The 14,426-nt window shown below is 50.8% G+C and overlaps 1 protein-coding gene across 1 annotated transcript in view; it reads left to right on the forward strand.

The window, feature by feature from the left end:
* Nucleotides 1-1,332: 1,332 nt before the first annotated feature.
* TOX3 (TOX high mobility group box family member 3) overlaps nucleotides 1,333-14,426 on the forward strand; it is a 103,239-nt gene continuing 90,145 nt past the window's right edge. The window contains exon 1 of the mRNA XM_036346906.1: nucleotides 1,333-1,703. Within this exon, the coding sequence (XP_036202799.1) occupies nucleotides 1,617-1,703 (87 nt within the window). The 5' untranslated portion in view covers nucleotides 1,333-1,616. The remainder of the gene's footprint in view (nucleotides 1,704-14,426) is intronic.

Here is a 14,426-nt window from a genome sequence, read left to right on the forward strand (position 1 = left end):
AGACAGTGGGGCACGGACCAGATTTTGTGCCCCCGGTGAGGGGGCCGCAGGGATTTCATATGTGGGGTGACTCTTCGGGTCCCTTCCTGAAGCATTTGCCGGTCCCTGCACCGCCCCCGCCCCCATCACCACACACAATGCCATAAGGCAGGTAAGGGGGAAGGAGGTGAAAACGCTCGTCCTGGGTTTGTTGGGTTTAATTGTTTTCAGCTAAAAATAATCTGCACATTCCAGAGCCAGGGCTAACCTCAAAACACCTCTCCCCAACTCCTCAACTCTTAGCCAAGTCCCTTCCTTTGCCCGGCTGGGGGCCAAACTCTCCTGAACCCGCGCAAACAATCCGAGGGGCCGGAGGGGAGGGGAGGAGGGGGCAGGTAGCTTAGAGCAACAGAAAGAAATGAACAAGGGGGTGGGTGAGTGCAGTGCGAGCAAGTTAGCCACCCAGAACCTTTTAGGAAAATGGGGACGTTTTCCCTCGGAGCAGCGAGCGATCCGCCCAGACCCAGAGACTCCAAAGCCTCCCGAAGACAAACAAGAGCAAAGAAAACACGAAGGGAACCGCCACGAGGCTGCCCACCCGGGAAAGGTCAGGCCCGCCACCCGCCACAGGTGCACGTGGGCGGGTGCGGGCTGCGGGGTTCGGAGCCTCCAAGCAGCGGCGTGAGTGGGGTTAGGCGGGGGGTCGGGGAGAGGAAACCGGGGACCCGCACCCACGAGCCGGGGAGAGGAGGCGATGGGAAGAGGGTGGGACGGGAGCGGCCGGCACGTGGGTGCGAGCGGCCGGAGCCGGGCGTCCCGAATCGGCGGCTGCCACGGCGGGGAGGGCCCCGGGGGCCGAGGGGCTGGCCGCGGCCGGGGCGGCGGAGGGAGCCGGGAGCGCTCCGAGGCCTCGGGGACAAAGGGGGCCGGAGCGGGAAGGGGGCGCGGGGGGGAGGACCGGGGCCTCGGAGCGGGAGAGGCCGAGGCGCGGGGCGCGGGGAGCGGCGGGGCGCGGGCCGGGCGGGCGGGCGGGCGGGCCGGGCTCCCGGAGGCGGGCCGGGCGGAGGAGCGCACCGGCGGGGCGGGCGGCGCGCCAGCTGCCCGCGGAGGGAGGGGCGGAGCGGCGGCGGCGCGGGGAGGGGACCGGCGGCGGCAGGAGGGGGAGCGAGAGGGGAGGGGCCGGGCCCCTTGTCTCCGCGGCTCCTCGGCTCAGTCCGCCCGGGAGGAGGAGGAGGAGGAGGAGGAGGAGGAGGAGGAGGAGGAGGAGGAGCGGGCAGCCGCGCCGCCGTCCCAGCCTCGCCCGCCCGCCCGCCCGCCGGCGCACCTGAGCTCCGCGCCGCCCCCGGCCCCGCGTCCCCGCGCCCGGCCCGCGCGCAGCGCCGCCTCGGTGCCCGGCGGGGCTGGTCCCCCGGGCCGCCTCCCGCTCTCCCGCGGCTCGCGTGGCCGCGCCTTTGTGTGCGGCGGCCGCGGCTCCCGGGTCCCCGGACTCCGACCGCGGCGCCCCTCCGGCCCGGAGTCCCGCGCGCCGCCCGGACCACCCCGACCCGGCGCCCTCGACGGTGGATCCCGCCGCGTAGAGGAGGCGGGCACCCGCCGGCGAGCCCCAGCTTCGGCCCCGGCCCGGGCCCGGCTCCGGCATGGATCTGAGGTTCTACCCCGCGGCGGCTGGGGACCCCGCCGGCCTGGACTTCGCGCAGTGCCTGGGGTACTACGGCTACAGCAAGGTGACCGGGCCGGGCGGGGGGCGGGGGCCACCTCCCCATCCCGGGCGCGCCCCGCACTTTCTTCCCTCTCCCCTCCCCTCCCCTCCCCTCTCCACTCCTTTCCCTACGCGCCTCCGTCCCTGTCCAACTCTCCTCTCCTCCTCTGGCCCCTTCCCGCCCCACCTCCGCCTGGCCCCCTTTTTGTGCCTCTGCCGGCACCCCCTCTCCCTGCCCCTCTGCCCTCCACCTCTCCTTCCCCTGTCCCCCCGCCCGCCGGCGCCCCTCGCCGCCCCGAGGAAGCTGAGCGCAGCCCGAGCCTGAAGGCGGGACTTGCGTGGGATTCTTTGTTGTTGTTATTAGTGAGCGCGGTCGCAGCCCCCCGGCGGGGAGGGCGCAGGGGTTCCCGGGCTCGCGGTCGGAGGACCTCGCCGCCCCACTCGCAGCCCATCATCCCTCCCCCTGGGCCCCGACAGCCGGACCCCGGCCGCTGGGGAAGGAAAGGAACAAACTTTTGAGCGAGCCCGGCGCGGGGAGGGGGCAGGGGTGGGACCCCTGCAGGTGGCTTTTGCTCCCCTCCGGTGGGGCGCTTTGGGTCGCTCCTCCGCCAGCACTAGGGACTTCTCACCTGTAATATTTTGGGGGGAGGGTCCGTTTTGCCTTTTAGGGAGAGCAGGGTGGGAGACCTGCACGCCACGCCCTGGGTCGTCCACCCCCCCCCCCCAACCTCCTCCCCCTCCTCCCCCTCCCTCCGGGCGACTTGGAGGGCTGGTCGGTTCTGGCGGCGGAAGGTGGATCTCGGGGAGGTGGCCGGCGCAGCTCCGAGGGCGAGTGGGTGCGGGAGCCCCAGCCCCCGGCCAGGGCACGCGGACTCGGGGTCCCTAGCCTTCCCGAAGCCCGCAGGGCCGAGCCTTGGGGGACACATCCCCCCGAGAGCGACATTCGGAGACAGCGCTGTGCCCCGCCGAATGGCTGGTGCCTTTTCAATGTGGTTTTTTCTTTCTCCTTCCCCCGCCCCTGCGCCTCCCCCCTCCCCCCTTTTTCTTTCAAATCGTAGTTTGTTTGCGATGGCTGGGATCGTCGGGGGAAAGCGAGAGCCTGCCCCAGGAAGGTGCGCTGCGAGCCTGAGGAATAAATGGCAGGAGGAGGGAGTGTGGAGAGCGAGGAGCGCTGTGCTGCGCCCCCGTGGCTGTTTGTTTATACTCGTGCCCAACTCCGGTGCTGAAGTTCCTGCGGGGCTTCAGGGTCTGTCTTCCTGGCCCCCGTGTCCCCAGCGCCTGGCACAGGGGGGCCCCGCGCCCCTAGAAGGCGGGACCTTATTCAAGCGGGTTTTAACCCTTCCCTGAGGGTGGGGGTTCACGCTCTCCAAATTTCCAGAGTGAGACCTTCAAGCAGAGAAAGAGAAACAAGGGGAGAGAGCAGGCCCCGCGGCAGAGTGAAGGTTTCACCGCGCCTGTCCTCTGATCTTGGGTTTACTCGGGTTATTAAGTGCTTTAAAAAGTCCCCATGCGCGCGCAGGGGCGACTCGGCCGCCTAATGAAGTGGGGGGCCGCCTAATGAAGTGGGGAGCGTTCTGAGGCTCCCCCTGATAGTTCCTGGCGGGTGTTACTTGTCTCCGCGCAACCCAGCCTGCGCGTGTGCGGGCCCTGTGCGCCTGGGCAGGCGCTTATTTTTGGAAACCATTACGTTGCCTAATGTAACTACTTTTTTTCCGATTTAAGATCAGCAACACTCGAATGACACCAAAATAGAAACCCTTTGTATTCATCCAGTCACTGCAATGCAGATCTCTCTGTTCCCCCCTCAGAACCCAGGGGCACTTCAAGGCACCCGCAGGACATTCTGGGTGTTTTGTGTGTGTGTGTGTCCCCCTTTTTTATTTATTTTGTTGAGGAAGGCTGTTTTGAGTCCATTTAAACGCGGAACGTTTATTTCAGGGAGGTGTCTAGAGAGAGCTGGAAAACAGACATGATTTATTGAGGTGCATGCTTCACGTGGGGAGTGGGGGGGCCTGCTGGTTGATTATCACGTTTTCTGAATGCAGCGGTTGGCCTGAAATAACTCGGGCTGTTGGTAATTCAGCAGCCGGTCATCTTCAGTAGTGCTGTGGGTACTCAACTTGTGAAAGTTAGACACAGCGGTTGGTATTGGTAGAAATCAAAGTATGCTTATTTTACGGGATGTTTGCACTTAACTCCTTGCAAATTAAAAAAAACCACACACACACACACACACACACACACACACACACACTAATCTCTAAATGGAGCCACAAAACTCTGTTTGCCTACGGTTCATTTCAGGAGTGACAAACCCAATTTTATTCCCTGTAATTTTTTTTTCTTTATGGGGAGAATGGAGGAGAAGAGGAAGTATTAAGGTTATGTGTGTAAAACACCAAGTGCTAATGAAAGGTTTATAGCATTTGTTTCACAGCTCACGTGGGTGTCTGAAGGGGTGCGATGAGGATAGGTTTCTGTGGAAGATGTGAAAGCCAGCATACCAGACACATTTATTTTATTTGAAAGTACTTCTACTCGTTCCTCTCTTTGAGAACTTACCTCGGTGACATGTATTATCTTCCTGGATGGGAAATGATGGATTGGAAAGACAGTAGGTTTCTGCCCTTTCTTGTTTTAATGATCATCTGGGAAACTTTAAAAGCAATACCGAACCCTCCTGGGCTCCAGGCCGAAGGAGGGAAAAGTTAGGGCTTATCTTGAAATTTTATTTACACACCGTGAATAATAGGGTTTCATTCATCTCTCTCTTTAACACATGACCAGACTCCTGTGTAGAAATGATTTGCGTGTATATTATCTTTACATCCTGTGAGTATATATGGGTCCTTTTTAAATGTCAGCGCCCATGAAAGTGTGCTCTGTCTGTGGAGAATGGATGAAAGAGTGCTGAGGGTTCAAAAGTCCTAGCAAGTAGCAGAATAACTTCAAATAAAATATAGCCAGGATCATTAAAATCAGTTAATAATTCATGAACCAGCCACTGAGGTATAAACTTAAAGTCATCTCTTTTTTCTAAAGGCTAATTTCCATTTTATTTTCAAGTGGAGAAATCTGTTTGAACAGTTCTTTTTCTGATGTAGCCAACAAATTAAACACACACACACACACACACAGACACACACAGACACACACACACACAATATATATATTTTACAAGAAGGCCTTCATGTTACTCAAGTGACTTGGTGACCCATTATCCATATATCTAGAATTGTTCTTTTCCTGGGTTCAATCTGTCTTTTTTACCAGTAAGGTCATGTACAACATACCAGTTGGCATGTAATTGTCGGAAGTCTGCCAGCCCAAAACAAACTGTTGTATTTAACCGGGGTGTAAGGTGAAATTACACAGTGGGTTAATCATGAACTTGGACTAAACTCTAGTTACTAGCTTTTTCTGCATATTCTTGGGGTTCCCCCCTCTTTTTTCAAAATATGGCTATTAGCTTCTTGCCCTCTGTAGACTGGCCCAGTGTTGTTTTTACCCATCAGTCCCAAACCGTGTTTTCTCATTATGGTGTGTGCTATTGATCACTCTGCTTAATTAAGACGTTCTGAGGTGAGTGCTCTCGCTCTATCTCACTGAGCCTCTCTGTCTTGGCCAGCTCAAAGGGTAAGAGGACCTGAAGGGTCATTTGTCATTTGTCTACCTTCTTGGAGACTGTGGTTCAAATTGAGACCATACTGAGAAGGGGATTAGATCGAAACTCTTCTTAGGTTGATACCTGGCGAACTTGACACATGAGAACTAATGATTTCATTTCTAGGGTCTGGAGTATTGGGAGAGTTGAATCTTGAGAGCAGATGAGAGAGAGATTTCAATATTTTCCCATGTCAGGTCTTCAAAAAGAGATTGAAGCCACATTGTGAAAGAGAAATAAGGTATTTCTAAGGACCTTAGACCAGGGGCCATAAGCTCAAATGTCTATGGGGACAGCCAGTTACCCTCCATGAAGACAGGGTTAGGGGTCTAGGGATGACACGCTCTGTTTCCCGGGGTAGCCTGTCCAGCATTAGTAGATCGTTGCCATGCCAACATTTGGGCCCAGTCTCGTCCACATTTTGTAATTATTTTTTCAAGAGAGTGATAAGCTGGGTTTTTATGTGCAGTCTTCTGAATTTTAAAGGTTGGCAAGAAATGAACAAATCATTAAAACCGTGATGCGGGCCCCTCAAAACGTGCTTGCGTCCTGCTGCTTTGCCACTTTGTCTTAGACAAACTCATAGGCAGATAAGGATTCAAAATCCTTTTTCGTGAGTCATTTATGGTTTACGTTCAACTCTGTGGACAGTTCCACTCCCGTGTCCTGCTCTGTGGACAGTTTAGCTAAGTGAGTGGAGGCAGTAGAATCTAACCACTTCCAGTGGAGTCCTGGTCTGATCACTTGGATTCTATCATTGGTTAATTTCCTGGTCTCAAGTCAACGGACTAGTTCTAGATCAGGGTTGGCAAACTGCAGCCCGTGGCCTGCTGCCCCTTCTTGTGTGGTCTGTGAGGTAGGAAGGGCTTTTACATCTTTAAATGGTTGAAATAAGTCAAAAGAAGCATGATATTGTAGGACTGTGAAGATGACATGAAACTCACAATTGTGTCCATAAATAAAGTTTTATTGGGACAGGGCCCCGCACATTTGTTTCCGTGTTGCTTTCATGATGCAGGGGCAGAGTTGACTCATGATGGAGGCTGTATGGCCTACAGAGCCTGGAACATTTACAGTTTGCCCGGGTGTGGTTGACCCATGAACCAGGAGGTCACCGGTTGGATTCCAGGTCAGGGCACATTCCCCAGGTTTTGGGCCCAGTCCCCAGTGAGGGGCGTGCAGGAGGCAGCCGATCAATGATTCTCTCTCATCATTGATATTTCTCTCCCCCTCTCCCCCTCTCCCCCTCTCCCCCTCTCCCCCTCTCCCCCTCCCTCTCTGAAATCAATACAGAAATCAAAAACAAAACATTTACCATTCGCCCCTTTCCAGGAAGAGTTTGCTGACTCCTGTTCTGGCTGATCAGAGCACTTGATGAGCTGCCTTTGTTCCCAGCCTAGGCGGTAGAAAGAAGGTCTAGTTCACAAGATGGAATAACCGGAAAGATTGCCGTCCCTGAGAATGTTTCTCAAACATGCTTCTAGAACAGTGGGTTCCCAGCCCTGGCTGTTCTTGAGCCCTGGCTGAGTGGGAGAAAGCGTCTTAAAAAGACTTATACGTGGCCTTTCCCCGGACCACTTCAGGGAGATTCTTGGGGACCCAGGTGGCAGTGGTTTGGAAAGCTGCCCGGGTGATTCCAATGGGCAGCCGTGGTTGCCGAGCCTTGATTGAGGCTGAGGGTCCTGCTTGGAAGTGGTCAGCCTCCAGGAGCCGAGAAGCGGGTCGAGGGGTTTGATGGCTGTGATGAGGACAGGACTCCTGGCAGGAAGGTGGGCTCCCGGTTGGCACTCGGGGCCTTTCTCAGACCTTGGCAGGCTCCAAGCACTGGGGCTCGGGGCTCCCCTACATCGTCGCAGACATTAACATGCACCCGCTCCTGCCTGTGATGTGATAGGATTCCCTGTCTGAGTTGATGAGCTGCACTTTGTGGACATTTAATTAAGCATCTGTTAATTTCCATTTTGTAGTTTGGGTGTGTGTTGTGTGGCCAATTAGTTGATTCTTTCTTACACTTTTAAATGTTTTATGTAGGCCAGGGGTGGGCAAACTTTTTGACTCGAGGGCCACAATGGGTTCTTAAACTGGACCGGAGGGCCGGAACAAAAGCATGGATGGAGTGTTTGTGTGAACTCATATAAATTCAAAGTAAACATCATTACATAAAAGGGTACGGTCTTTTTTTTCAATAGTTTTATTCCCGCGGGCCGTAGTTTGCCCACGGCTGATGTAGGCCCTTGAGAAACTCACAGTTCTAAGTGTCTTGTTTATAGTGACTAACACCGGAGGCCCACAGACGCCCCATGTTGCCACCCGGGGCAGTGGAATGTTTACAAAAATCCTGTGCGCAGTAGAGGCCGGCCTTCAGTTAGCCACCGCAGGTTAATTTTAGTCATTTTACATGAAGCCAATGCATGTATGTGGCTACAACGTTCAGAGTGGGCGTAGGTATTTCAATTAGTCGCCTGTATATGAAAAAGACCTTGGCATAGAGATCTGTACCTCCAGCTTCTCTTGAGGAAAAACTCTTAACGTTTGGCAATATCGGACCCGTTCGCTCACATGGCACCATCTGCTCAGTGCCCTCAGGGCCCATGCTCTTCCTCCTTCACCGGGGTCCTTTCCACTCCTTGTTTCTCATTCTGGGTTCTTCTTGGGTCCCTGGAGGCTTCTGGCTTGGAAACTTTGATTAAGGAGAGATGGAATGAAACGAACGACAAATGATGCTCCAACGTGGTGAAATGAGGCCAGGGTCATGGGAGAAACAGGTTATGTGTTCCTTACGGTATGCCAGTGAGTAGAGGCATGGAAAACAGTACTTTGTGATCCTGTTATATAGCATTGTTTCTCAAACTTGAACGTGCACAAGGATCACCTGGAGAGCTTCCAGTGACAGGTGATGGACTTAGCCTGGAGGAGACGGCAGGTAGGTGTGTGGTGGGGTTCCCAGGCCACGCTGATGAGCTGTGAGTGGCACGGCACAGGGGGCCTTCAGGGGTAGGCAAGGGGTTTGCTCTTTGCAAGTCTTTCAGTTAGAATGCGTTGGGCTGCAGGTAACAACGTTCAACAAACAGTGGCATGAGCTCTAAGGAAATGTGTTGACTGACATGGAAGTCTTGAGGGAGGCAGTGTCGGGCTGTTTTGGATGGTTCAGTCATGTTTTCAAGGACCCCCTTTGCTTTCTGTTCTGCCATTTTTGGGGTTTCAGGAGTCTCCTCAGCGTCACAGTTGGCTATTGTAGCTGAGACATCACATCCTTATGTGATAGCATGCCAGTTGGGGACCAAGGGAGTGTGGGGGTGGGGGTGAGGAGGACAGCAAAAGAGCACTTCTCTTTCTGTGCATCTCTTACCAAGAAGGGCAAGGTTTCTTGGAAACAGTTCCACTAGACTTTTTAAAGAAAATCTTATTGATCAGAAATGAATCACATGTTCACCCTAGCCAGTGATGGCGAACCTATGACACGCTTGTCAGAGGTGACACGCGAACTCATTTTTTTGGTTGATTTTTCCTTGTTAAATGGCATTTAAATATATAAAATAAATATCAAAAATATAAGTCTTTGTTTTACTATGGTTGCAAATATCAAAAAATTTCTGTATGTGACATGGTACCAGAGTTAAGTTAGGGTTTTTCAAAATGCTGATACGCCAAGCTCAAAAGGTTCGCCATCACTGCCCTAGGCCAATCATTGACAAAGAGGAAGGAGATGCAGTGATTGGCTTTGCCAGCGGTTCTCAACCTTGGGTCTCGACCCTTTTGGCGGTTGAACGACCCTTTCACAGGGGTCGCCTAAGACCATCGGAAAACACATATATAATTACATACTGTTTTTGTGATTCATCACTATGCTTTAACTATGTTCAATTTGTAACAATGAAATTGGGGGTCACCACAACATGAGGAGCTGTATTAAATGGTCGCGGTATTAGGAAGGTTGAGAACCACTGGCCTCAGACCAATCCCATGTCACCTGGGGCTGGGCCCAGTGTCTCATGAGCATAATTGATGTTCTGCTCTGTCAGCAAGGAAGAAGACAGCTGGGAAGAAAACCAACAGTGTCGTCTACTGAGCACATTGGAAGAATGTTGAGTGGGCCGGTGGTGTGGTTGGAGTTGTACTTTGTGAACATGGATCTGACCTTTTGACTAGATTACTGTAGTCAGACAGGAGGTGATGGGGGGGGGGGGAAGGGGGGGGGGGAGGCTGCCATGACCCCATTGAACTAAAGCTGTGGGAAGAATTGGAACTGAGGAGATGTGAATGTGGATGTGAAGTAGAGAAGTCACTGAACAGAGCATGTCTGGATCATAGGAAGAGAGGAGGAGGAGGCAGACATGACTCTGCATGTTTGCATGTGGGCCCTGGACCAATGGGAGGATCTTGAACAGAAGCAGAGAGATCAGAGGAGCAGCTGGTTTTGAAGGAAGGAAAGTGCTGATTTGGGGTATTTTGCTGAGCTGTCCCCATCCAGATATCAAGTAGGCACTTGGACCGGTGTGTGCGCTGGAGCTCAGCGGTAAAGAGACGGGAATGGCGGGGCTCCTCCAAGGGGGAGGAGACGGGTTGCTAAGGTCCTCTCCTCGGGCCTGCAGGTTGGTTGGTGTTTGTGAGTTCAACTTTCTAGTTTGAGAGGAAGTAACGTGTGGGACTCAGAAAAATTGGAAAGCCTACTGTCCCATTAGAAGAATGATATACAAAGGAGTGTGTGTGTGTGTGTGTGTGTGTGTGTGTGTTGGCATGAGAGTATATCCTTTCTATCATAATAGTTATCTGGAAAGAAACATTCTTCAGTGGTCACTATTCAGTGGGAATGTTGCATAATCTGCAATAACATAATTAAAAACCCTATCGGCCATTTATGAATTAAAACTTTATGAGTTGTTTTCTGTTTATGTAAGGGGTGCAGTTTCTGATGGGATTTTGTGCCATGTTCATGAGGTCAAGTATTTGGAGAATCTGTTTTGCTTGTGGTCAATAAGGAAGGGCAGTTTTTGCTAAATATGCTTATAAATTTTTTAAAAAAGTTTGAAGTTGGAGTCAGCTCTTTCCCAAAACAAGAACACACACACACACACACACACACGCACACGCACACGCACACGCACACCCTTGATTAAAATATGATTTGGAAGCTTTTATTTAAGGTCTGCATGAGCTTCTCACAGACTTTATCTTCTCCCTTGGTAGTGGATCCTTTTATTTTCTTTGTTTCCTAGGTTTGTAGCCTTAATCCCTTCCTGAGGGAGGCGCTGTTCCCTCAACATGTTCCATGCTTGTGTGAAACATACCGGCCACTGAAAAATGGCCCTTTTTGCATGTCTCACATTCTGATTTTAATCTTTTCTTTTTTTTATTGACTTTAATCTTGACTTTGTTTATAAAAGAATAATTTGAATGTCTCGATAATCCATTAGTTAAGCAAATTGGCCAGGATCAAGAAGTATTTGGATTTCACTCTAAATACATATTTAAATGATATAAATTCATTTTTTGGGGGGAGGAGATAGATTTCAAGCTGGGCCTTTCTATTCCAAATGTTGCAAGTTGAATATGGCCTTTTCTACACTGACTGGATGGTTTATTTAGAAGAATTGTATTAGCTGTGGTAACGGGAATTAATTTTTTAATATTTTAAATGGATGCAGTGGAAGTCACTGTTCCATATTGAGAGATTTTTCTCAGCAATTTCTACAGCTACTTTGTAATGAGCGAGGGATTTTGATGTACTGTAGAATAACCAACATTTTACACGTTCTTTTCAAAAGCTTCTACATATAGAAAGTAGAAGTCCCAAATGCTGCCCTGCCTAGAAAACTTTTATGAAATATATATATATATATATATATATATATATATATATATTTATATATAAAATTGGTTGGAAGTTGATTTTTCTTGAAAACAAAAACAACATGAGTCAAATCTAGGAACATTGAGCACTTACAAAGCATTCCCGGTACTCTGTTTTGCTGCTCCTTTATGCCTATGTCTCAAATGAGAAACTCAACTCTTACTGGTTGGCTTACTTTAAAAATTCTAATAAAAATATTTACTGGGGAAGTGGTTAAAAGTATGTTTATTACTGAAAATCCTTTCGATTGCAAGTGGGGAAAAGTCCTCGCATGGAGTTAAGTAGAGAAGGGATTGTCGGTTTTGGTTCAGGTGTTGCTGGATCCAGAGTTTCCAGGGTTCCCCTCCAGACTTGCCTGGATTCGCTTTGCTTTCATCTGTTTGGCGTCCCCCCCCCCCCCCCATGCTCTCCTCAGGTGGCAGGCAGATGTCCCAAAGCAGCTCCAAGTCACAGCCCCTCCAAGAGGGAGAGATTCTCCTTCCCACTTGTTCTAGTACCTTCTCTAGACCCAGTTGTGTGGGGATGGCAGTAACCCCTTCCATCCAAACTCCTTGAGAGTAGGGACTTTTGATGACGTACTGTATGCCCAGCATCAGGAATGGTGCTTGACACATAAAAGCAAATATGATGAGGAGTGCCCTAGAGATGAATAAAATGATTGTTGAGAAGGTCTGGTTGTTCTTTAATCGTTGGATAAACATATGTTGGACCTACTATGCGCCAGGCACGTCTATGCGGTGGGAATGTAGAGTTGAAGAGTCCCTTGTCCTGTTCTGAAGGAGCTTGGCCTACAGCTGTAATGATCCCGGTTAGAAGTTTTTAAGCTTAAATTTTTATTTTAAATTTCCTCCATCAATGTTTCATGTGTCGATGGGTGACGGGGAATGGAGCAGCGGAAGGCAAGGATGAGTCGATGGTGGTTCTTGCCCAGGCAGGAGTGAGGGAAGAACAGACGTGGAGGGAAAAAAGTGAAGGAGATAATTGAAGTGACGGCTCTTACTCCAAGTGTCCAGACTGGTGAAGAAATGGTCAAGGAAGTGGTGACTTTGATAAGTAGCAGAGGCTTAAATGAGGTGGATGTTCAGCCCTCTTCCCCCTAACGAAGTGGAGAGGTTAATTAGTCGGGGGCTGGTGTGGTGGCTTTGTAGACATCTGGGAGCCAAGCTACCTCCAGCTTTCATATGACCCTTGTGCTCATGGTTCAAGGTAGATCACCATCCATCATCCACGTCAAGGGTAAAGGGAGGTTTCCAGTGGCTCTCACATGACATTGGCGTCTTTTTCAATGGCTAAAACTGTGACACGTGGCCACATCTGTGACGACAAGCTATCTAGGAAATGTAGTCTGTACTGTGGCTGGTCATGTACCCAGTGACACACTCAGTTACTGTGGAAGGAAGGGGGGAGTGGGTAGATGGGGACAACAAGTAATTTATGGCAGGTGTGTGGGAGTGAGTGATGGGTTTGATCTTTTCTGTATGAACTATAGTCTTATATTTTGATAAACTTCATTCAGTATTTTAGTCTTCATTTGTTCCTTAGAGGGTCCTCTTTTGGTGATACACTGATATCTTTTCAGTTCTTTCTTCAGTTTGGGGGTTTTATTTGGGGCATCTCAGAATACCCAATGGCTTATATTCTTCGTAGGAACTGAAGTCCTGTCCTAATTTTAACTGATTATACCTGTATTGTAAGCCCACATTTATCTTCTTTGCAGAATACCTCTTGAATTTTTATGCTACCATTTCTCAAGTCAAAGTTTTGAGCACTTGTCAACAGTTTCCAAAGTGGTTTTCTGTTAACAGTGATGCTTTTCCTTATTGATTCAGCCCACTTACCTCTCACTCGTCATATCCCTGCAACTACCGAGTCTTCTTCCCCAGGAACCAGCAGGAACCAGCAGTCCTTTATGTTCTTTCTCCTCATTTCCTCCACAGGCCCCTTTGGTTCAGCTTTGACTCTTCATGCAGGCTCAGCTGCAAAGCCATCCCCCCCCCCCCCCCCCCCGTGCCTCCCAGCCTCCTCAGAAGCGGGTTTTGTGCCACCCTTCAAGTCAGTCTCATTGCTCAACTTTAGGGTAACTGAAAAGTGTGTCCACTTTCCTTACTAACAATTATTGCTGCTGGATTATACCTGGGCCCTTTGCTGCACAATCCATGTATTTATCTGTTTATTCTCTCGGACGTTTCCCATAATGGCTAGTCCACGTCTTCTCCAGGCTTCCAAGTCTGGGTCAAACCAGCCCGACCCTCATTCTTATAATCGAACTCTGATCTCTCACTTAATGAGGAATGTTGATATTATCCTATATAATAAAAGGCTAATATGCAAATTGTCCTCTTGACTGGGAGTTTGACCAGGGGGCGGGGCCGGCTGACCAACTGCCTGCAGCCCCTCTCCCCAGCTGGACCCCCCCCCCCAACCCCCATCGGGGCGGGCTGGCTGGAACCCACCCATGCACAAATTCGTGCACCAGGCCTCTAGTCTGATATAAATCGCTCATTTGTCATCCTCACTTGCCTAGGGTCCAATTCTCTCTTTTCCTAGACCCAGGTAGAGAGAGCCCTTCTACTCTTGGGGATCAGTCCTTCCAACAATGTTTACCCCTTTCTGATTGTGGAACATCCTGAGTTCTACAGACAACACCCATCTTTCCTGCTTGTTTTCTCTCTCCTTTGAATGTGCTCAGATTTTTCCAGTCTTTGGTTTGTTGAATGTCACCTCCCTGTCGGACTTTTGTCATCTCCTCATTCCATCCGCATAATAATATGCTTCACATTTTTGTTTGACTCGCTCTTCCAAGTCCTTAAATATATTAATGTGAAATTAAGACAACCACAAATGGAAAATTCTACCACTTTTCATACATAGAAGAAAAGCCTTAGAATAAACGCCAGGGGGGTAAACAGTATTATGGAGACCTTGCTTCCCCAAGCTCTGCTCTCTGTTTGTTGAAAAGGGGGCTTTGCCAGCCCTAGGAAAGTGTTGAAGACGGGTTAGCACCAAACTGCGACTTTGTGTCTGACTTTATCTGGGGGCTTGAAAGGGATTCAAAACAGGATGACTTTCTCCCAGTCTCTGTTAACTCACAGAGCAGTGCTTCTCAGCATGGGGCATGCATCCAGGTCAACTGGGGGCCTGGACGAAGGGCGGCTCAGCAGGCTGGGGTGGGCCTGAGACTTGGCGTTGCTGATGCGGTCCCAGGTGGTGCTGATACTGCTGGTTCCCGGCCA

Source organism: Myotis myotis, unplaced genomic scaffold (genome assembly GCF_014108235.1).
Source record: "Myotis myotis isolate mMyoMyo1 unplaced genomic scaffold, mMyoMyo1.p scaffold_m19_p_19, whole genome shotgun sequence".
NCBI classification, from domain to species: Eukaryota; Metazoa; Chordata; class Mammalia; order Chiroptera; family Vespertilionidae; genus Myotis; species Myotis myotis.